General features: G+C 40.9%; 2 protein-coding genes across 6 annotated transcripts in view; both read left to right on the top strand.

Annotated features, from left to right (window-relative positions):
* Positions 1 to 4225, top strand: part of stard9 (StAR-related lipid transfer (START) domain containing 9) — a 42529-nt gene extending 38304 nt beyond the window's left edge. Inside the window, exons 31-33 of one of the 2 annotated variants that reach the window (XR_008829340.1) lie at positions 170 to 328; positions 1214 to 2478; positions 2690 to 4225. Coding sequence is in view for 1 of the 2 variants with exons in the window: in XM_056393041.1 (XP_056249016.1) it covers positions 170 to 328; positions 1214 to 1330 (276 nt within the window). In the remaining variant the exon portion in view is untranslated. Of the gene's footprint in view, positions 1 to 169; positions 329 to 1213 lie in introns of both variants that reach the window. The other variant, XM_056393041.1, reaches the window with a different exon arrangement.
* Positions 4226 to 4741: 516 nt separating this feature from the next.
* Positions 4742 to 24583, top strand: part of sptb (spectrin, beta, erythrocytic) — a 56583-nt gene continuing 36741 nt past the window's right edge. Inside the window, exons 1-6 of one of the 4 annotated variants that reach the window (XM_056393411.1) lie at positions 4742 to 5119; positions 9721 to 9776; positions 12223 to 12492; positions 22255 to 22406; positions 22555 to 22728; positions 24101 to 24198. In XM_056393411.1, the coding sequence (XP_056249386.1) occupies positions 12345 to 12492; positions 22255 to 22406; positions 22555 to 22728; positions 24101 to 24198 (572 nt within the window). In that variant the 5' untranslated portion in view covers positions 4742 to 5119; positions 9721 to 9776; positions 12223 to 12344. Of the gene's footprint in view, positions 5120 to 9717; positions 9777 to 12222; positions 12493 to 14377; positions 15320 to 22254; positions 22407 to 22554; positions 22729 to 24100; positions 24199 to 24583 lie in introns of those variants that run through there. The other 3 variants (XM_056393409.1, XM_056393410.1, XM_056393407.1) reach the window with 3 other exon arrangements.

The raw sequence follows: 24583 nt of genomic DNA, 5'->3' as shown, positions 1-24583 counted from the left end.
CCAATACTCACAGAAACAACACCAGGCATACATAATACTGCCCCAGAGGGAGTGGGTGTGGAAGACACAGTGTCAGCGGTTATCAGTTGGATGTATAGTTGCCTCTCGGCTGATCAAAAGGCTGTGCTGCCTGTTTTATTGATGGTTTTCTTCTCGCTCTCTGCCTCAGGGTGGCCTGTGCGTGCTGGCAATGCAGTCAGTGTTTGAGGAGTCTCTGCCCCGTCCCAGCGTTGATGCTGTCCGAGGGGAAATGATGCCCAGTTGTTGGGTCCTTCAGCCAATTAGACGCAGTGGAAAAGAAGTCACCAGGGTCATCTACCTGCTGCAGGTGAGATATAGTTTCTATAAACTAATTGGCTGCCTGATAGATGTGTTGTGCTCACTAGCAGCACCACCACATTTTAACTGCCAGCAAAAGTACAGATGTTTTGATCAGCAAAAGCCCCCTCTGACAGCTAAAGGGTGTGTGTGTGTGTGTGTGTGTGTGTGTGTGTGTGTGTGTGTGTGTGTGTGTGTGTGTAAATTTTTCAGTCTCAAAACACGTATGTGAAATGCTTTTGGTGCAGGACCAAGTGCTGTGAAGGATTTAAACCCAGCCAGCATCCCTTAGTAGTTTAATTATAAGTCCATGATTTCTTGCATTGTAATCAGATCAAATGTTAATTTAAAATAAATTGTAAAATTGGAGTGGCCAGCTAGCAGAGTGTGGGCAGCCGTCTGACACAGATTTTGCTATGCTTCTCTACAGCAAGAGAAAATTTATGGGTCACCATTGGCAGGCTGCTTGATCTTAGTGAAGTGGACTTGTATGTAATGTAATGTAGATTTCACTGTCCGTATTTGATTCCAGAGTTGACGTTTATTGTTGGAACAGCTGAACCCCAGCAACATTAGTATCTGCTAAGGCAGAACCTAATGGAGAGCCAATAAAATAAACCAAAAAATAAGCAAATAAACAGCAGCACAGCTGTAACTGGGGTTTTGGTGATTTGACGTGTTTTCATTTATTTAAAATTGGACAAAATTTTGACACATTTGTCAAAACTGGTTAAAAGCTGAAATCGCTGTCTCACTGTACAAACTCTCAAGTGAGATTTATCTACTTCAACCTTTGATCCGGATTCATCCATGTGAATTATCGTTGGCAGGTGATGCTCAATCTGTTTGTCTTTGCTGTATTATTCTGTTACTTAGTATTTCTCATCTCCTTAAGGTGGACCTAGGAACTCCATCTTTTCCTCCCCGACTTTTGAACACCGTTGCCAGACGACAGGCAGCCGCCATCGCCGATCTTGACGTTTTCCTCGCTTCGTGCATGAAGACTCGTTAGCAGTGAGCACTTAGACTGAAATCTCTCCAGCATGGAGTTAGCCTGTCTTTTTGAATTTGCACCTGAAATGTATGTACTTGACTTTTTCTATTTCAAGAGCACTGTTATATATTGATTCCCAGTTAAAAAGTCAAAGCAGCTTCTTTTGTATGGAGGTATTTTTTTTTATAAGATATTGAAACTGTATTTTTATATTTGTACATGTACATGGATGCTTTTAACAATCACAATCCTATTTTACCAAAGATTGACTAGAAGTCTAAGGATTGCATTTAGGTTTCGACAGATTCATCAATTTCTTCATGTGATTCATCTGATGAAGAACCTTGATAATTCTGTTATAACCTGATAAACACCAGCCATTTAATTTCCCTAAAGCCTGTTAGCAATATGGTGTCTTTTGATTCCTACCACATTGTAACGTGGACATTCAACTTTGTTTAAGTTGAGGTCAACACCGTAGCTAGAGAGAACATTTACGATGAAGTTTAAGAGTTAGTCAACGGATAAATTTCTTTAAATGAAAGAAAGTAGCGGCTGAATTGACGGGTTAAACCACTTCCAAACATGTGAAGGAAATATTTGCAAATATCGTTCATCCTTGATTTGTTACTGTACATGCATATACTTATTTCCCCAGACACTGCATATCTTAACCACTCAATGACCTTAATTCTGCAGACACTGAACTTGAAATGTCTTTCAACAGTTTTTCAGCTAAAAGGGGAAAGGTAAATATATGGAAAGGACTGTACAAAAATTATTAGGGAAGACGGGGTCAGAAAAGTTGGAAGGTATGGTCATTTTAATCTTGGCTGAATGTAGAGTAGTCTTGTCTTACTTTTTGGGGAGAGCAATGAGGGTCTTTGATTTTTCTCATTCTAGATTAATATTTTATTTTAGCTTTCTGTTATCAGCCATAGTCCTAAAGATGTGCAGTTTTGTCTTTATCAGTGTTTCATTTATTCATATGCATTTGGTGGTGTACGTTAGAAGTTCAATTAAGGTATGAGGGTTTAAATTCAGGTATATGATTAAAAAAGTAGTCTCAGTTTTAAACAGTTATATTATTTTGACACGTTGCAGGGAGGTTGTTGCAGTGTTTTTTAAGTCCAGAGGAGACTTCAAAGAAAACAACAATAACCCTGGTGAGTGCCTTGCTTTTTGAGAAAGTGAAATATAAGGTTCAGCCCACCTCACTACCCCTTAAATTTTTGTACAGCCCCTGAATTGGATAGTACGATGGTTTATTGAAGGAATTCAAAGAATTATTTATTTAGTCTTAGGTTGTTTTTATCTGTGTTTATCTGTATGAGCACTGCAAGTTTAACGTCTTCGGAGCTCTTTCTCTCCCTGCAGAAAATCTAATCTAAAGACAAAGCAGTAGCAAAACAGTGAGAGGATGAGGTGGAAAGTCACAGACCTTTTGGATTTAATAAGCCAAAAGGCAAAAAAGGCAGATCCGCTTTCAACACAAGGTGACTGGTTCAAGCCATCTTGCCTGCCGAAGTGTCCTTGAGCCAGTTACTGAAGTCACCAACCAGCTCCAGGCATTATGCTCTGTAGCTGACCCAGACATCTAACCTCCCTTTTTTTCGTTTGTACTTTATGGTACCCCAAATCTGCATAAACTGAGTTTTAAAGGCTTTTGTTCTCACCTTTTTCTGAAGTCTGTTGTATTTATTTTGATCCTCCTGCTCTCTGTTTGAAATGCTGATGAATGTTTTTTTAGTTGTCTTTTATGAGCAAAGCGCGATGCTGTGTTTACAGCAGCTTGCACAAAACCCTTTATGCATTTATTAATGTTACTTATTAAAAAGGTGATTTTTGTTTTTATGTGTACAGTGTCGAAACTATGCAGAAACTGATCAAAGGCTGGACTGCTCTCAGTCAAAGCAGGGTCAGCTGTGTCCAGATATGAAGCCATATTTACAGTAGCTGAATGTTCAGGACTGGTTGAGCTCTGCAGCTGCGGCGCTCAGTTTGACACTAAAGACGTTCCCGAGGGAACCAAAGAGAAAGAGACAAAAATACTGGAGAAACAGAGTGAAGGAACGCGAAGACAGCTTTTGTACTGATTTCTTTTGTATGGGTATCTATATATTTTTAAGTGCTTGTTCATTGTGTAAAAAGAATTGTTATTTATGTTTTGACAGTGTGTTGTAAATGTGTTTTATTATAAACACTCTGCTTGTACTTTATTATAAACACTCTGCTAATAAGATGTTACTTGTTTGGCCATTCTTTTAATACAATACATATTTTTCAAGTGAATTGTTGTCTTTCCGTTTTTGGACTTGTTTATTGCCTGTTTATGTGATGGTCTGTTACAAGATTTATGATATATGATCAGAATCTTTAATCTTTTGCAAAAGCCAGTGTTGTATTACAGCTCTTGGTATTGAAACCTTAATGGATCAAAATGTGTCAAAAACTGTCAAGTACCAGAAGCTGGCATTGAATACTATAGTTTACTTGCTCTTTGATGGACAGTTTGTGATTTCAATAATAATTTTGTAATTTCACACAGTTTTATTCAAACAAAGTTCTGGTACAGTTCTCGCACTGCATGTCTTTATACTACAATTAGTATTTAAGAAGTTTGGCTTTTTTTTTTTTGTTGAATTTAAAAAACAGTTTTGTAGGATAATATCTTAATACTCCTCAAAGTTTTTGTTTTTTTTTACCTTGTTTTAGTGCTAAACATCAGCTACTGTGTATAATGTCCAATGATACCCAGCCCGGGTCTAAGTGGTCAACCCACATTTTGGTTCAGTTGGTTAAGACCTACAGAATGTAACTCCATTATGTTACTTTTCATAAGTTTTAAAACTTTCTATTTTGGACACTTAGAAATGACATTCAAACTGAAATTAAATGAACATTTTAATACCAGTGATGTGAGCTGCTCTGCTTTGTTCAAAGTTACTTGTCAACAACAATACCTCCTCCTGTGAGCAGCTTTAAGTAGCTGCTGTTGCACCAGCAGATAATGAATGACATTATAATAAAACATAATAAAAAAAAACATTAAAAAAATAATATTAAATATGTCTTCATAGGAGAATTGTTGACAAATAAATAACACTTAAAATGTCCTTGTATCTCCTTACACCTACGTTAGAGTGTGTTATAACTTGTAAAATCAATGTTTATGCTTATAAAAGCTAAATAGGTTTTATGGTTAAAGCACTAGTGTGCACTCACACTGTATGTCACATTATCTGACAGGTGTTTTCACTCGGGCAAAAAGTGATGGACATCCTTTCTAATGAGCGGACTTCTCTACATGTCCAGACCTCTCCTCTCCGCCCTGCATGTAAGTGACACACAGCGGCAGCGGTGGAGGTGACATTTCTGAGAGGGTCTCGATGGGTGGGTGGGTGGGTGGTGGTTGTGTGTGCGATTAGAGCCCGACTGGGGTGGAGCGGAGTTGGGGTGGGGGGTTGTACAGGAGATCAGAAGTGCCTCTGCCATTTAGAGTCACCAGCTCTTGTCAGGAATGTCCGTCCCCCGCGCGCACAGATCATGTACTGGATGCGCCCACTTTATTTTTAACCCGGCAGGGTGGGTCAGTCGCTGGCTTTCGGGAATGACCGTGGAGCGCGCGGCGCCTTCAGCCCCTTTCCCTCGTCCCCCGTGCAGGACCGTGCCCTCCTCGCGCTGTGGAGACCCTCGTCCGCTCTGACCAGGACAGCGCTGCTTCAATGGGATTATAATTGGTTCACTGGCAGGGAGAAGACTCAACATAAACACTTTCGGACAGGACAGGACAACATCCAGAAGCAAGTAAGTGTAAATTGAAGGCAGAGCTAATGCGCCATTGTTAAATGAAATTATTGATCTTTGGCCAAATAGTTGCTGTCAATGGTCACTGAATGCTGCTCATTCCATTAAGACTACTATTGTTTGCCGTTGTTTGTAGTTGAGTTACAAGTTTCCTGTAAACCACCTGTTGGACCAGGCTGCCATGTTAAATAATGACGTCGATTCAAAAGTGGTAGACTGAGTGTTTAAATTAATGGGCTCTGTTGTCAAAATTAACCTGTGTTTGTTTTAATTAATCGACACCTTGTTAAATTCCCGAGCTATCAGTTTGTTATCTTTGACTGTGAGCAGGCCGCAGGGAGGCGCGTCGGTGAAATTGCGCACAATGACGCCACTGCGCTTGTTTGCGCGTGGAAAAAGTGCGTTTTACAAAAGTGGCTTCTATGTTAAACAGGTGGAGGAAGTTTTCAGATTCTAAACTTAAAGTGCTAAAAGTTCAATATAAAAATACTCTACTGCAACTAAAAGACCTGCTTTAAGAATGTCACTTTAGTAAATGTATTTTTTTATTATTATGTAGGCCTATTTACAATCAAAGGTAAAAATACATACATACACTTACATAAAATTAAAAAAAAGAAAATGCCCCTTAGGATATTATATAGGCTATTATATTGTTGATTTGTTATGACTGGTGCCTTAGTGTATAAGTAGCATGTCATTGTTATTTCTGGTGAAGGTGAAGGTGGAGCTGCTTTTAACCATTACTTAAAAGCATTACTTACATTACATATTTGGACTGTTTAACATACATATATCATAACTTATCATCGGATCATGTTGTTTTGTTTGTAAAAAATCTTAATCTGTAATGTAGCTAGAAAGTAAAGCTATCAAATAAATGTGGAGTAAGTATGTATTTATTTATATTTCAGAGGGGAATATGTTTATTTTCCTATGAAGTGCAGTAGAGTGAAGAAGCTTACATAGTAGAATAAAGTGGAAATACCTGAGTAAAGTACCTCAAATTTATTCTCAGATACAACAAGTATACAGTAAGTACATTTACAACTTGAGTAAATGTACTTAGTTACATGTTTTCTCTCTTTATCTCTCTCTCTCTCGCTCTCTACGTTGCATGTTGCACCCTTGATGGAAAACAGTGTGTTGACTTTTGAAAAATGAAACGTCCCCTGCTCAACACAGACGTTCACCTTTATTCCCCTTAAAAGGACAAGTGTGAGTGTGTCGCTGTGTCTGGACCAGCAAGAACTTTTGTGTAAACACACTCCACGAATAGTTTACTATCAGTTCTCTTACTAGATCAGGCTCGGTATTATCGCAGTCAAAACAAAACTGACCACAACAAAGGAAGTTTGTTTTTCACAGCTTGTTTAAAAAATCAATGCACAGTATGGATTATGCTAAACAGATTGTTTTTACACTGAAAATTCACCATGTGTTTCCTTGTAGCTTATTAAAATTCATAAGTAATAGTTTGGTGTTGATTTTTCCAGTTTGATGAGAAAGTTAAAGCTGCAGACATTGTGGGGAGTAACCAGCCCCTCCTCCTCCTCCTCCTCCTCCTCCTCCTCTTCCTCCTCCTCTCCTTTCATATTGATCTCTTATGTTTTTTGTCTCAGATTTACTTTCTGCTGTACCACAGGCCTTCCTCTCCTCAGTGCAGTTGCTGCTGTTTTGCTGCTACAGTCTCTCACACACTGTAGATCACACATCTTGACCACACCCTTCTCTTATTTCATCCTCTCCATCTGACTCCATGCTACTCAGAATAATGTGCTCACTGCGAGCCAACTAATGTGTTGTGCTGCTGCTCAGAGTGCACTCCAGGCACCAGCATGGAGTTTGCTTCCAGCTGGGAACATGGTCGCCAGGGGTATTATTCACCTCAGGCGCTGATTTGATGTTTACATTGTACATATTTGTTTATAATGTTGTTTTGCATTCGCAACAAAGGGGGGGGGGGGGGTGCAGTCAATTAAAATCAAGCAGGAAAGGTCATAATCAAAGTTTTTTCACACTTTGTAAACAAGGCGTCGTGCTGTCGGATTTAGAGAGTTTCGACTCAGCAAATGTGTTAAAAATCTCATTCACACCTTTTAACCATTCTTCCAAAGGCAATCATGTGCAGATGTGCACCCACACAAATCAAAACTCATGTGGCATCATTGTAATTTCCAGCAAAAAGAAATATAAAATGTTTTTTTTTCCCCAGAAGGTCAAGCAATGCTTGGATATCTGGAGAAATCCCAGCTGACATTTTTTTTATCATCCGTCTTGACATTTTACTACTTTTGAGAAATTATCCAGAATGTCTTACTCATCAGCTCACAATGTGCGGCTATAAAAAAATGTTGTGTTCACTGGACCGTGTGCTGAGGACTTTATCTACAGCAGGTGATTGGAAGAAATACAAGTGGTGCCAAAGCATTGTATCATTAGCCTTATCAGTAGAGCCAACAGCAGCTCAAGAATATGTTATCTGTATCGACCTAATATCAAATTATGCCCTGTACATTGCAATGGTGGCACTAATAATATGACTTATAATGCAATTACATCATTTAGCATTGCCACACTCAGACTCCTCTAAACTTGTGTCGATCAATCACGTCGTCAAACGCCAAACAATTCACCTGCAAACGTTTTCATCACAGTTTCATTGTTTTAAGTCATTTATGGAGGAAAAATGCAAAACATTTGCTCCTTTTTTCTGTTTTATATCATTGCCATGAAATTTTGTACAGATTCTTGATCCCCAGAGGACGACTCCTAATGTCTCTGGTGATCCTTTTCCTCTAGCGCCACCAGCAGGTCAAAATTCAAATTAGTCCAATACTTTGGTTCATGTACAGATACAAACCTCAGTATTCCCATCAGCCTCAGCTGCAGTTTATGCCTAGTGCTAATTACTGAATAGCATTGCAAAAGATATTGTAATTGTGACCATGTTAGCATGTTGACATTAGCATTTAGCAGCCTCACAGAGCTGCTAACATGACAGTAGACGCTTCCATTATTTGACAGTCAAAAGATTAAATGATTAGTAGAGTAACCATGGAAATAATTGAAACATTAGTTACTAATGAAAGCAGCTGTTAGCTGCTGCTATAATGGAAACTTTAGATTTCAATAATGATTTAGAGGTCTGCATCTCTACCAAGTGTTCAGTATAATGAGTTTAGCCAAATTATAATATTCTGACACGCCTCACAGCTACATTCATATTTATTTTACATTGTAGAGACTTAGCGCAGACGGGGCGACCCACTGTGTGTGATCAGGTATGTAAGAGTTCTGCCTCTCGCTCAAGGACACTACAAGACGATACTTGGCTATTGACAGACACACAGTTGCTGTGGCAGGCAGTGAACTCATGACCTTTCTGTCACAGGACTGTCTATAAGCAGGAGGCCATCTTGTCTTTATACAGCTCTAAATGGAGCCTACTACAGTATCACTGAGTGTGTGTCTCAGCTCAAACACTTAATTTGCTGCGGTTTGTGTTTGCCAGCTAAGTCGAGCAGTCAGTCCTCAGACACAATTACAGTCTTATAGGTTTTGTACACAGCTGACAGCTCGTGGATATGGGAGTATGTGTAAAGAGGTTTTGTACAGTATGAGCATGTGGTGCAGTAGTACTGTCCAGGTTGTGTGTGAGGTGATAAGGGGATCCCCAGCGGTGGGTGGAGCGTCCCCGCGCTGATAACAGTCGTCTGCAGAGGACTGATACTGAGCAGGAGGAGGAGGGACACCTGTAGGATGCCATCATTGTGCATCACTGAGGGCCTCTTCCCTGAATGCACCGGACAAACATCCTGCGTAGCCACCATGCGACTTCATGTCATAAGTTTAGGAGTGGTGGAAATTTATTTATTTATTCAAGTACTTTACTGTACAGCCCAGCAGTGTGTAAAGTAATTGAAATTACCCCCACAACTGCAACATTTAAATGATCTGTACATTAATGCGTCATCATTTGTAATACAATAATATAATATAATCCATTTTTCTGAATTTGACCGTTCTGCATAATGACTACTTCTACTTTTATGGCTTTAAATATACAGTCACTGAGCATTTTATTAGGAACATAATATCAACACTGGGTCAGGCCTCCTCCTGCTCTGAAAACATATATTCCACAAGATGTTAGAAAACATTACTTTGAGATTCTGGATCACATAATTTCTGCAGATTTGTCAGCTGCACATTCATGCTGCCAATCTCCCGGTCTACCACATCCCAAAGGTGTTCTGTTGGATTCAGATCTGGTGACGGGGGAGGCCACTGAGGTTCACCGAACTCGTCGTCAGACTTTTGCTTTGTGACATGGTGCATTATCATGCTGGTGGTAGCCGTTAGCATATGGTAAATTGTGGCCATAAAGGGATTCATACGGTCAGCAACAATACTCAGATAGGCTGTGGCATTCAAACCATGATTGATTGATATTAAGGGCCCAAAGCGTCGCAAGGAAACATTCCCCACACCATTACACCACCAACAGCAGCCTGGACTGTTGAAACAAGAAAGGTAGGGTCTATGGATTCACGCTGCTGATGCCAAATTCTGATCCTACCATCTGCGTGTCTCAGCAGAAATCCAGATTCATCAGACCGGGCTTCATTTTCCAGTCTTCATCTGCCCAGCTTTGGTGAGTCTGTGCCCTCTGCAGCCTCAGATTTCTGTTCTGTCCTTTTCTGGCCGTCTGCTGCTGTGTCTCATCAACTTCAAGGTCCGACATGTCGCGCTGCTGTTGTGAAGCTTTTCCGCTCACCATAGTTGTAAAGAGTGGTTATCTGAGTTACCGTAGTCTCTCTTTAAACTCTGGATAATGTTGAGTGTAAAAATCCCAACATTCCCTGAAGCTCTTTACCTCTGTCTGCATGACGTTATGCATTAGCAGGTGTATAGGTGCTAATACTTTCACTCATGTAAAATTTTGTTTTTATTTCCTACACTGTGGTATTGCTTATTTACTCAGGGACAGTTTTCAGATACTTTTACCTAAGTTAATTCAATTCATTTTACCTTATACCTGTACTCCATTATATTTCACAACTTTACTCCACTTCATTTATTAAACAGCTACAATAACTCTGAATCTCATGGTTTTATATGCAAACGATTATCTTTTAAGAGATGATGCACTGTTACAGGTTAAACTACGCAACAAAATATAAAGTATAAGAAATTGCTGTAATGGTGCTTGCATGTTAATACATCAGTAATAATAATAATAATAATAATAATAATAATGATATAAGTAATAATATGATACTCTAAAAGGTACTTTTGACATTTAAGCGCAGTTTGTTGGTAATACTTTTGTACTTGAGTAAAATTTTGAGCATAACTTTCTATTCGTTATTAGGTATTTTTATTTTGTGGTCGTCTATTACTGCTTTTACTGAAGTAGGATCTGAGTGCTCCTTCTATCGCTGCATGTCGGGTTCTCTTTCATGCAACCAATGATTTTTTTATGTCAACATTGTCAACGTGGCGAGCTGTTTATGTACTGTACTTACTGTACTATACTAATCAGAAACATGAAAATTAGTAGACTGCTTTTCTTGATTCAGCGTAAGATTGAACTTTAAGTATATTGGGTTTTATTTTTATTAGGTTCGTTTCATGAAATCTCAGTGATGTATTCAGATTCTTTATTTAAGTAAATGACTTAAGTAAGTAAATTAACCTCAATAAATTAACAATGTCACAGGGAAAAATGTTTCCATTACAAAAAAGTCCTGCATTGAAAAAATCTACTTAAGCCAAAGTACAGAAGTACTGTCAGTAAAATGTAAAAAGTTTCTCACTACACAGGCCTCTGACTGTGTTATATTAATATGATACTACTGGATTGTTATTGTTGTTAAATAACACATAAACAGTGTTTTAATGCTGTAGCTGCTTACAGTGGCCCTAATACTAAGTATTTTATGTATTGTTGTGTTATCTAATTTACTTTATAACAATACAACTTATTGTATATGCTCATTATAGGTTTTTAAAATCTGAATCTGCACAGTAACTACTGACTTCAGCCACATAAGTGTAGTGGATAAAGAAAAATATGATTCTTCCCACTGAAGTGTAGAGGATTAAACATACAAACTATCATTTAAAATACCCAGATTATAATACTATATAATACTAATACTATAATATATATAATACTAATACTATAATAATAATACTTCAGAATTGTGCTTAATAGATTACTTGAGTAACGTGCAAACACACACACACACACACACACACACTCACAGTTCAAACTACGTGAGCTGCATCATTCAAAAGAAGGCGGTTTCGTCATGTTCTGCAGTGCAGAGGGGTTGCCCCCCCCTGTGTGACATGATAAGAGAGCTATGCTGCACCCAGATAGAGCTATCAGAGCGGTTACCCTTCAACCCGCCATTCCATGCAAAGAATACACGGACACACTGCAGGGTGACAGTTGAGCAAAGTGACACACACAAAATGGAGATTGTGAGGGGCACAGGAGCTCGTGGGGCCAGTGTGACGGCTATGATAGGTGAGATTCCTGTTTAAAAATATACCTGTGCCACATCTGAGATCACATAGCTTTGCCCAAATTGCAAAGATTAAATTCTGGTGCCTGGTATAGATGCAGCTTCCCCTCACTGGGATTCATGAAATGAAACCTAACACCTGAAAATAAAACTAAACTGCAGTCAGGTGCTCCCTCCAAAGAAAGCTGGACTTTCCGATCAGCATCATTTTCTTGTTTTGTCCCTATACCATGGCTGCAGCTGACGACTGTTTTCATTATTGATTAATCGGCTGATTATCTCCTGGATTAATCGATTATTCGTTATCTATAAAGCATCAGAAAGCAGTGCATACACCATTGTGCACAGTGATAATCAAACATCCAAGTGACATAACAATAAAACAAAGTTTTGAGTGGGAGGGGTATTTAAACCACTTTATTCTCTGCTGTTTCATTCTGATTTCTGTATAACTTTTATGATTAAAGTTGTCTCAGTTAAAGTCTTATACGTGCTGACCCCCAGTTAATCATCATAATCAATCATAATGACACCTCTACTGTATGTCCTTCCCCTGTGTTTCAGACTACCTGCAATATCCCAGGTCCATCCTGCCTTCCTCTCCTCCACTCATCTCCATCCTCAACCAGAGCACCTGAGGACGCCGGCCGCCGTCCCCCCACCTGCTTGCCACACTGGCTACCGCCATGACTTCCACCACAGACTTTGACAATGTGGAGATCACGCAGCAGTACAGCCACATCAACACCCGCTTTGACCTCTGTGATGAGGAATTAGACAATGACAACAGCTCTGCCAGGCTGTTTGAGCGCTCACGCATCAAGGCCCTCGCAGGTGAGTGACTGCATAGTAAACAGGCTACGTCCCGTCCTCGCTGAGGCATTTGTGTGGCGGATTTTTGAGATGACAGAGTCTTTTTAAGAGCGTGGGAAGGGCAGAAAGGATGAGCTATAATGGGTGTCTGTTTAGCTTTGCCAGGGTTGAATGGGCTTGAATGAAACATTGACCTTCACACAGATTTAGTCAAAAAGAATTACAAAACCACACTCCAGGCAGTCCATGATTTTACTTCAAAACACCCAGCTAGAGCTCTGTAGGTGTTGTTGTTGTGTGTGTGTGTGTGTGTGTGTGTGTGTGTGTGTGTGTATGTTTCTCGTGGTGTAACACGCTCCCAGCAGCTGAGCCCCGACACCGCTCCGCACCCTCTGCAAGTAGCCAGGATCACTTGCGCATTCCCAGAATGTCTCCCGACTGACCAATCTGGACAGCTGCCCTGCCCGTCTGCCTGCCGTAGCACAGATCTCTGGCATTTCTGTCTAAGCTGGTAAGCTGTGACCCACCTGTGGGCCGGCTGCTCGGGGGTTTTAAAATAGCAGCGTTTCTGCGGTGGGAGGAAGCATAACAGTCGAGGGTCACACGATGTTCATGTCTATAAAGCTGCACACACAAGAGAGGTCAGCCACAAGGTGGTAAAACGCGAACTCTCGCTCTGTGGAGAAAGGACTTCTGGGTAGACCTCGGTGTCATTTATCTTTTCGTTTCTAGTGCAGATACAATGCCTGAATTTTGATGCTAACACCAAAATGGCAGAACCTCTACAACCCCCCTTTTTTTTTTAAATGAACAAAATGAGTTCTCAAATGTCAAATTTAAAGTTTAAATTTGACACATTATCAAAGTATCACGTTTTTATGGCCAACACGTAAGCAATGATTTTGTTTGCATTAGCTGATCGGGATCAGCTGCTCCATTCATGCTTTACAATTATTGGCTCAGTCATCAGTTGTTTGGCTACCAGCCAACTAGCACGCTCCAATCATTGTCTTGCAGGTGTACAACGGCCCTTTATAAGTGCTGCAGCTCTTCCACCAGTAACTTTGAAGTATTGTTAATTTTGCTGAGATCTAATTTCCATGCCTGTGTTTGCTTCTCCTTCAAAGAGCAAAGTCTCTTCCCATGAGATCTAACTGTACCATCATTTGTTATAAATCCCTTGATGCAAGCGTCTCTGATTTAAATAGAGAGACAATGAAAGAATGCAATTACATCGAATGGCTGTTCCTGAAAAAAAAAATAGGTCATAAACAGTATCTAAACCAGTGGGGATATAATGACTCACAATCAAGAAATGTCTGATCTGAACATCAGTGCCAGCTTCCATTGTTTCAGACACTTCGGTTGGTCCCAAGAAGTATTGTGGCTCAATATCCAGCCCTGCATCTGCGTGGCCAAACTGTTTAAATCATGTCCAGACAGTTTATCGGACAGTGCTCTCACCACTTTTCTTGCCTTGTCTCTTTCTGTCTCTTTAAGTGATGTAGACTTCTGTGTGGGTGTTGGTGATATTGTGTTAGAGTGCTGCTGCACTGATGTTTCTGTAATGTAATCAGTGTTTCCTGTCAGAGAGAGAGAGAGAGAGAGAGGGAGAGGGAGAGTGGGAGAAGGAGGGAGGAAAGTGAGGAGAGAGGCAGGAGATGAGAGAAGCTCTGAATGACACCCACTGCTGATTTACAGCTTGTGAACTCAGAAATATGTGCCCAGCATGTCCTCAAAGAGTCTTCATACAGAACGTATTGATTATCCAGTAATTTACACTGCTCCTCATACAAGCCTAAAAAGAAAAAGACACATACCTTTGAGATAGGTAGTTTTATGGTGGCACAGGAAATCACAACAGTGCCAGTCATGTGCTTCAAATTCAGTGATGTCACGACTGTGTGGGAGGGCTGGGTAGAGGGAGGGAGTCGTGGGAGCACGTGGACGTATTGAAACATATTGTATGCATGGATGATGCTAGAGAAACCACTCTGAACTGAACCGAAGGCTGCCTGAGCCCTTGTGCCGCCTGAGAGTGGAGGCACAGCATCATTACGGCAGCAGTGAGGAGAGAGTGAGAAAGAAAGAGGAATAAGAAGGAGGGAGGGAGGGAAGGAGGGAGGGAGAGAGGAGGAGTGAGCGCGAGAGGGATCTGGAAAGGAGGACAGAGAGCCAAAGAGACAGAGAAGAGGAGAGACGCGGAGAGCCAAGGTCCTCTGCCAGCTCCAGGCTGCGTGTTGTTGTTGTTTGGGGGTCAAGATGAGCAGCCCGTGCCTGCTGCGCTCTGCCCCTATAAGCCAACCCCGGCTCCGAGAGGTCAAGATCAGCCTGAAGGCCAGCAGCAGGGAGACCACAGCCATCCGGAGCAGCAGCGGAGGGACCAAGGAGGCTGCCAGCCGGCCCTATGCCCCGGCAGAGAAAGAGGCCTCTGTGCGGGTTGGCATGAGCAGCAGCGGCAGCAGCCGGAGCAGGAGCACCCCGCCGGTCCACCGGGCCCAGAGGCCCGAAAGCAGGAAGACGGCAAGGGGGAGCAGCAGCAGGCCGCAGCAGCAGCCGGAGCACCACCCGGAGAGGAACGGCACCCTCCTGCATGTCCCGCTCGCCGTGGCACCCGCCGTGGGACTCTCCCCCTTCTCCTCATCCTCATCCTCGTCCTCCTCTTGCACCCCGAGACGTCAGCGGCCCTCTCACCCTCACCCTCCGCCTCCACCCGCCCCCTTCCACTCCTCCTCCTCCTCCTCTTCCTCCTCGGCCAAGAGTATGAAGCGAGCACGCTGGCTGAGTTACAGCACCTCCAACATCTGTTTCAACTCCATCCTGGATGGACGCTTCAGGCAGCTGCAAGGTACAGGGACCTGATGGCAGAACCGTGTGTGTGTGTGTGTGTTTGAGAGTTTGTCCACCCTCTCCTCGCCTCACAAATGAGAAAGACAACACTTTTCCAATCATGCCCCTCACTTCCCCAACTTGTGTCTGTGTTTAGGCCAGGATGGGATTGCAGGGAGGTTGGGCTGCGATGTGAGTAAGTGTGAGGTTAGTCATCCTGTTGTGAGAGGTGGAAAAAGGCAGCAGCAAAAAAAAATGTCAGAGCGGTGGGCCTTTTATTGAATGTATTGAGTAGTAATTTATTTATTTTCAGGAAGATGTAGCTCTGCCCTAATTGTTCACTGACTTGGTGTTGAATAATTCATAGGCAAACTCCTAAAAAAGGTTGTGATGTTTTTCCCTCCAAAGCTATTTGTGGCTAGGTAGCGTTATGCACTCGCAGGTATTTCTTTAAGATGGCAAAGCTTGTCACCTCTTCTCCATATGGCCCTTCACAAACTGTTCTGAAGAACAAAGTGTTTTTTGTGTCTAACTCTTTTTTTCCCTGAATGATTGTGAAAAAAAAAAAAAACGTAATGCATTTCTCTGACTGTTTAACTTCTCCCTGCCTGTGATATTAAGCTTTTAAGAGAGAGGTTTGCCGTCACTGTGGATTTTTGTTAGCTTGCACTATGCTATCCAACTCCCTGATGACCGGAGTGCATTAGTGAGAGGAAGAAAATGGAGGAGATGATGCAGGAACAGAGAGGGAAACATGCTTCTTTTTTTTCTTTTTCTTTTTTTTTCTGCCCTTGCTAGATTTCAAGTATCGACTGCTTCTGCAGAGACAACTGATACGTGAAGCGGCAAACTTTTTGAGGCTCTCTCAAATCGGGGGTGGGGGGGTGGGGGGGGGGGGGGGGGGGGGGGTGTTCAGAGCCAAGTGTATTGATCCAACCAATTGCATTTCATGAAATTGTATTTACTTTTTATTTACCCGCTATTAGGGAGGTCTGGTCAAGACTGCAGAGGGAATGAAGTTAGACAGAACAACAATAACAAAAAAAAAGAAAAAGAAACAGAAGTAATAGATGGAGAACAAGAGGGAAAACACTCTGTGTTTTGCATTTATTGATTTCAAGCATTCATGCATTTTCTTATGTCTTTGTTGAAGTTGACACGCTCATTGGTTTTGAGTATTACTGCTGCTCTGATTGCAGAAAAAGTATATTGACCTTTAACCTTTTGGCTTTCTTCAGTCATGTCTGCTCACCTTCCTCATTTCTTAATTGTCTCCTGTTCACTCTTTGAAAAATACAACAGTGCCATGAGTTTGATCCTCAAATTATTGTGAATATATCGTCACCTTCCTAAAATAATGGCCTAAGTCATGTTTTGACAAAAATGTTTTTTTTGCCTAAATCACCCCCTCATGATGCTGGCCACCTCTGGTAAAATCGCCTGAATCCTCAGTTGAGGGGAACATGCAATTCTACCCCCGGTTGTATAATGGCCTATGTCAAAAGTGTGACTCTTTTGTTGAGTTTTTTGTGTTTCCTGAAAAACCTGAAAAAATGACTTAGGCCATTATTTTAAGAGGGTGTCGATATGCTATTCAAGAGTTTGTTTTTGCATCCCTTCTTAATCATCATTAGATAAAACACTGGCCTGTTTCTCTCTCACACTCAAATGTGCATTAATCTTATGCTCAGCAGCTGCAGAATGTGAGTCCATCTATCAAAGGCTCAGACATTTCATCTTAGACCGAAATCAATCATAAACAAAGCCAACAGAGCAGGTGTTTCATTTACTCCTGGACGAGCCTGTAAACAAAGACATGGTATCAGTGCCGGACAGGTAGCGCCGGCAGTGCCATGACTCAGGCATGTTAGCCGGGTGCTCTGGGACCACTGGGCTGCATCCAGTAAGAGCTGACTGTGGGAAAAGACGGATCAGGCTGTATACAGGGAAAATCCATCAGCATGAATAAGTCATGGGGCTTTCACTAGAGTCAAAGAGTAAGTAAGTAAAAGCATGTGAAAACAGAGGAATGTTTAGCAAGGCTTGTACTGACATGCGGGAAGAAGAAGGAGCCGGGAAGTTTGGGAAGAGAGAAGCTGCTATGGTCCAGTCAGTGTGGAAGGACTGTGATGAAAAGTGAGAACTATAAGGAACTTATGGCTCGTGTATGATATTTAATTCATGTAAAAATGACAGTATGACAATGACAGCTTCTGTTGCAGCACTACTAAGAGCAACCAAACATTTAACATGCAGTAAAGTTGCGGTCACCCCATTGTGTTGCAGCTATTGCCGCTACTTTCAAGTTTATGAATTGTAGCTAAATATGCAAGTCTCATTTGTCTTTTCCAAAAGCTAAGCCACTGTTCAGCTACAGCTCTGCCATGACAGCAGGGAAATCCTGCAATAAGTCAATAAAATGGTAGTTTTTTTTGAAAAATGACTATGTAACGTTCAAATTCAGATGAATGAAACGCTGAATTTATAAGCATGAAAATGCAGCCTTGCTTAGCGGCTAAAGTTAGCAAACTTCACATGGAAACTGCTGTGAAACTGACACGACTGAGTCTGTTTGCTGACTTCATGACACTTCTCGACTTAGGTTACTATGACACCATAAAACAGTATTTATATCGGTTAACACAGCATAGCTCACTGGGAGACATGTATAAGAATGAATAGCATGCGTTGGGAAACACTTTAAAGGTGCTTTATGATGTGAATTTATTATGTGAAATAAATCACTTGGAAATAAGATCTGAGATTTGATCATTTACTTGTAACATAGCTTTAAAGACGGAAGGGACAAAATTTGACATATACATATAACATCTTGATATTAGGATAATGAAATCCCAGGTGATATTGAATCTTAAGTCATAATATCAATGTTCTATTGACTTAATGTCCAACTCTCTCTCTAACGTCTAATTTACTGGAGTTTTGGGGTTAAACAGAACTTGCTGTGAGGCTTGTTCAGCCGTGAGTGCACAGAGAGCTGTTGTCATAATGAGCTTGTTGGACTACTCCTCTGGAGATGGCTCAGTGGGATGCATGCACGCAACAACTTCCCTCCCTCTCTTCCTCCCCCACCTTCCTAAATGGCCGGGAGCATCAGTGTGCGCTGTCTCCTCTCAAGGTCTCGTGATTTGAGATGATACGAGAGAACCATGTGCACATTTCGGTGATGTGCTTTAATTTTCCTCTGACTCCTCTCTGCTGTAAAATCCTCTGGAGGCAGCATCCCGAATAGTTCAGAAAGGATTTGTCACAGGTTTCACTGCACATATACGTCTGTCCTGCCCCCCCCCCCCCCCCCCCCCCCTGTTTTCTGCCCCACTGACAGATAATAATGTGATCTCTCTCTCACCGCTGACACTCCTAATGGAGCTTTGAGTTATTTGCACGTTTTGATTGTCATTACTTTTTCATGGCGGCGGCATTATCCATGTGGATGTAGCGGAGCGGTGCGTGCTGTTGTTCTGCTGAGGGGAGCAGAATGAAGCATGATTTATTTACTGTATTCTGCTGCACCATGTGTTTTACATACAATAACCCATGATTTCTTCTCTTTGATGACACTGAGAAAGGAGCTGGAGCTTTGTAGGTGCTCACTGGGTCATTTTTAGCAGTAGGGGAGATACTGTAAGTAATGTATCTTGCTCTATTTTCCTGCTTGGGTCTCTGTAGACTAAACCTGAAAGCCTGCATCTCAGTCTCTCCATTACTTTCTGTTTGATCTGTCTTGCCTTCCATCGCCTGCCCTCTTTTTCTCTTCATCCTCCTCCCTGGTTTACCTTTGCCCAGTGTCTCTGCCTTCTCCTCTGTCTCCCTCTGTTTTATTGTCTTCCTCTTAACCTTTAATCCTTTAACTTCTCTCTTCCACCTTTTCCTTCCTCTCTCTTCTTCTTCTTCTTCTGTTCCTCCTCTTCAGCTGTTCCTTGCTTGTTCTCCACAGCCTCGGGGTCTGAATCATTTATTACACAAGTCATTAAGGATGCAGTCCTTTGCACTCCGTCGTTTGCAGTCATATTTGGGTTCAGGAATAAACAGGGCAGACTGTAGCTAGGCCGACCAAGGGGGAAGTCACGTGGTGCAGGATGGTACATGTCGACTGAGAGGAGAAGGTCTCATCACCAGTGGTTGACCTGATAAACTTAAAGAAGTGTGTGTGTGTCTCTGTGTGTGTGTGTGTTGTGTGTGTGTGTGTGTGTGTGTGTGTGTGTGTGTGTGTATCTGCAGGAAGTTGTGAGACCAATCAAGGTAACTGTAGCTGACATACCTTGTTTTTCTTTCATCCATGCTCCAGATGGGTATAAAGTACATCACCTGGACTTAGAGAGCTTCATTGAAAATGCTATGTGCATAATAGCAGTTATTTTCATCACTGATTAATCAACAGATTATTTTCATGATTACATAAATTGTTTGGTCTCTGAAATGTTGGCAGGAAAAATTGGCCATTAAGAGAGAGTCCAAGAAAACCAGAAGATATTCACATTTTTTAATGATTTAAAGAGACTGATCTATTATCAGGATTGTTAGCATGTAATTTTCTATCAATCTGTGAATCGCTTCAGCTGTAATATCCACTCCAAAAAACAACACAGCCTGATTTAAAGTAAAGCCCATTATTAGGCGATATTATAGTAATGACGTGTGTAAGACAGTTTTGTGATATAATGTTGATTTTGGTATTGTTATTATAAGCTTAGTGTTATTGTTTGTTGACTTCAAGTCATTTCATGATCATATTGTATGATTGTTGTCCAAATGAAGGATTCCCAGCTAAATTAGCTTTAGCTTTGTTTATCTGTGTTGATACTGTTAAATTAATTAACTGAGAAATACATAATCAAGTAAGTTAACTAACAAAACTGCATAACAGTGAAGCAGACTGCATTGTCTTTGAGAGCAATTTATTGAATTTATTTGTATTATATTATGCATATATTGATATATGTGCATTACTATTATAAGTTAATTACATCTTTGTTAATACTGTGATATTTATTTTAACCAGTGAATCATCTGTAAATTGAACCATTTGGCCAATCAATATGATGGTGAGAATTTTGAAAAGTCTGTTCAAAATGTTGGAATGAAGGTTTACAGAAATGTTTTGAAAGATCTGTTGAGGATATTAGCCGTAGTCTCCGTCTGAGAGTCCTAATCAGGATTATTGCCAAGTAGCTTTTCACATACGAGGAATGTCTAGCAGTTTACTGTGGTGTTTTTGTTTTCCCCTCTTAGATGTTGTCGTCTCCGGACTTCATTTCTAGAGCTCGATGAGGAGATCAACTGTTCTGTTATTAGTTTATTGCAGATACATCATTATTGTCATCTATGCATAGAAAGGGAATAAGTAACAAAAAAACTGCAAATGCAAATAGTAAAAATGTCAAAAATATGTTTTGAGATCATTTAGAAACAGTCTATCTGTTACATAATTGCATAACACCAGAAACCTCTGACAAGTGAATTCAACTGTATATATATAATACATGAGGGCATTTTATCTGTGTACTGGCATTAACACACGTAAGAATCTGCTCTATATTCTTTGCTTGAGTGCTGTTCAGTTTAAATCATGCAGGTAGATTTTTGAGCATTTCATGTGCTCACACCACTCACAACACCCCCATCTCCATTCATCGAGTGTGTCCACAGACAAAACAAAGAGAGTATCGTACATTGGGTCATGCTACCATATGGTCCCATCAAAATTGTTTTTTATTTCTGCTGCTGTGTAGGAGGCACATCTGCCGTGCACAGAGATTTGGTTTCAAGTGTGAGCGTGAGCCCGGCAAGATGTGTCACCATGTAGGCAGCGCTCATCCTCCCAAAAACCCTCACCATGTCTGACGCTCCATGCTCTCTTCTTCTCTCTGCTTCTCTCTGCTCTGTCATTCAGGCAAAATTGCAGTCGAGAAACTTTGGCATAAATGCCGTACACACCCACGCTTGGCTACAGAGACGTTGTGATTACTTCTCTTGTTATACATGTGATGTTATAGTGCAGCATCACCTCTCTATATATATCTCTATCGTGTGGTTTGATAACAAAATCAGGAGTGACTGACTCCTGCAGCAGTGACTGAAAAGGTCAAAACTGTGGGTTTCTAAGACATTTCAGCAGTTTAACGAGGTGATGCTGTCACCGGGGTGATTTTATTGACTGACATACTGCTGTAGTTCCAATAAAAGAGATGCACTGCACAAATATACAACAGGGACAATTTGACTGGTCCAGATCTTTTGATATGGCCTCATTTTAATGCACGGTGTCCCCATTTGACACCATGGTGACAAAGTGTCACAGTGAGGCTGTCTGTTCCAGCAGGGTGGCACGGTGACAAGGTTGACCATTTCATTGAATAACCGAAATTTTAGTCATGCATGGACATTCATGTGTTACTGAACAGGGCTGCCAGGAAGAGTTCTAGGGGCCCAAAGTGACAACTCTTAACATTTCTTGGTGGAAACTCGCAGTTAAATTAGGAATGTCCTGATCTAATATCTGCCAAGATTTGTTTTGGTTATTTTTTCCTTCATATTACAAGTGCACAGTGCTTTGGACATGAGTTACACTCCATGGTTATGGAAATCATATATCTTGGAAGCTGGGCTTATGTGAAGGTAGAAATAATATTACCGGGCAACTTGGATTGAACTCAGTGGAACCAAACAATCATTTCTGAGTGGATGTTGGCTGCACGGTTTAACTTTGCACTGAGGGGTAATTTAACCAGTAGGATCTCTGTGTCTCCAGAGCAGATTTCCACAGACAAATGCTGATATAATGTAACTCCAGTCATGTTCCTCCGTCAGTCTCCCACCCATCTGGAGTACCTTTGTGCAAGACAGTAAATCCCTACCAGCTCCAGTGGTTCTGCTCTGTAGCTGTGAAGATTCTTCATTATTCATGGAGCTCATGTTCTTTCTTAACTTCAGATGAGCGTGAGGCGGTTCAGAAGAAGACCTTCACTAAATGGGTCAACTCGATCCTGTCCCGGGTCGGCTGTCGCATATCTGACCTCTACCTGGACCTACGGGATGGACGCATGCTCATTAAACTGCTGGAGGTGCTGTCTGGTGAACGACTGGTAAAAGACTTCTCTGTTGCACCTCATATTTTGTTATCTTTCCTTTTTATATTCTTTGTATTATTCCTTACCCTCTTGTGGTCACTCCTCTGTTTATGATTTTCTCTTTTCTAAGTTCTGTCTGTTTTTTTCTCCGCCCTGTCTGTAGCCGAAACCCACCAAAGGCCGGATGCGTATCCACTGTTTGGAGAATGTGGACAAGGCTCTGCAGTTTCTCAAAGAACAGAGGGTCCACCTGGAGAACATGGGCTCCCACGACATTGTCGATGGCAACCATCGCCTCATCCTCGGCCTCATCTGGACCATCATCCTGCGTTTCCAGGTGAGCTCAGGAACCTGAACCCCCGCTTTGCAATATATATCGTGACCAATCCTTCAACTATGTCCCTCATCATAGTAAAATAAATATAAGATGGGACTTTATTAATGCCAAGAGGGGAAATTTAAATAGAAACAGATTGAGAACTCTTTATAAATACAGCAAAATAAAGTAAATGACAATCTATAAGCTATATATTAGAACATACACATGATATGATTTGTGCATTGTGTACGAAGCTGTGCAAATATACACAATTAGAAGCATCCAGCTAAAACTAATGCAGTCTAATACACCAGTCCTGTAACAAATCCTCCTTCATGAAGGTTAATATGATCAGTTTTTGTTGAAACTGTTTCATAGAGGTGTTGAATCACCTCTTACTTTATGACTGTGCTGACATTGACGTAAGAGCACTGTTAATGAAATCAAAGTATGGATCTGCTTCACATGCATTATTGCCTTAATTACATTATAATCACATTTGCATTTGCATTTAAAAGCGACCGTACTATACAACCTGCTGTGTTTCATTAGACTCTGACTGTTAATTGTTTATTTTCACTTGCGTCTGTAAGCATGTAGCACAGAAACACTTTCAGCTGGCAGCTTTTGGGATGTTCTTCTTTTTTCTTTTTTTTTTGACTTTTTCTTTTTCTTCGAACGAGATGCCTTCAGGTTCCAGCCATTATTATCTGCTGTTAGCAGCACACCCAGAACATCAGAACATGTCTGTTTGACTCTTTTATCTTCTTGGAGGGGGCAGATATTTATTTTTAATTTGACAGCAACACTGTTATTTTTAGACACGTTAGTTCAAACAATATGGCCTGCTGCATTATTCAGACTTTAAAAAGAAAAAAAAAAAATGAAACAGGAAAGAAAGGAGTTTACTCAGTCCTGTCTGTATCTTTTCAGTCTGCATAAACCAAGGAGAACTGGCTAAATTTAGCCCTCTCTCAGGGCCTGTCTCTCAGATCACATCACTGCTCTAATTACTGGCCCACTGTGTGGGAAAATAAGAACTTCAATAATTACCACCCCTCTTCCTATCAATTAGACTTTGGGTTTAAATTTGTTAAATTCCAGCCTCTTTATAACATTGATGATTTATCACTTGAGATTTGTTTTGTTTTGCACAAATAAAAACCTCCCAGTTTTACTTCCAGATTTGATAAATGATGTATTTCAAACGGATATTTGTGCCACTCTGCCAACACGTTCCCCCACTGGTGCGTCCTATTAGCGACATCTCACTATCAGTTAGGTTTTTGTTCTCAGCTGCGACTTGTTCTCGTTTGATTTCAAACCTCACAGCCATTAGTTCAACTTCATTATTTACCATCCAGCTGTGCTTGTTGTTCTTCTTCATCAGATCCAGGACATTATTGTGGAAACGGGCCAGGCGGACCAGAAGGAGACGCGCTCAGCCAAGGACGCTCTTCTTCTGTGGTGTCAGATGAAAACTGCAGGGTTAGTGGGATGTGTGACCTTTAGCATAACCAAGCTGTCATAAGGACCCTCTGGGAAATAGTATGTGATTGTGAATCCAGTCCTGTGCACATCTTTTAATAGAAAAAAATGTGTTTAGAGTACTGCAATTTTTTTACTTATTTAATTTGTCGTGTAAAGCATCTTTCAGTATCCGGAAAAGAAACTATTTTTATTATTATTATTATTAGTGTTGTTGTTGTTGTTATTAATATTATTATTAGTATCATTATTACTAATTTTTTTAATCAGTTTTATAGTTAAAGTTTTATTTATTTATTAATTTCATTTTGATAAAGAATTTAAAATCCACTGTGCAAATTGGAAATTAATGAAGTACTCATATCTTTTACCTAAGTAATAGCAG

The sequence above is a fragment of the Seriola aureovittata genome, chromosome 13 (genome assembly GCF_021018895.1).
Source record: "Seriola aureovittata isolate HTS-2021-v1 ecotype China chromosome 13, ASM2101889v1, whole genome shotgun sequence".
Lineage (NCBI taxonomy): Eukaryota > Metazoa > Chordata > Actinopteri > Carangiformes > Carangidae > Seriola > Seriola aureovittata.
This window is presented reverse-complemented; position numbering and strand designations above follow the sequence as displayed.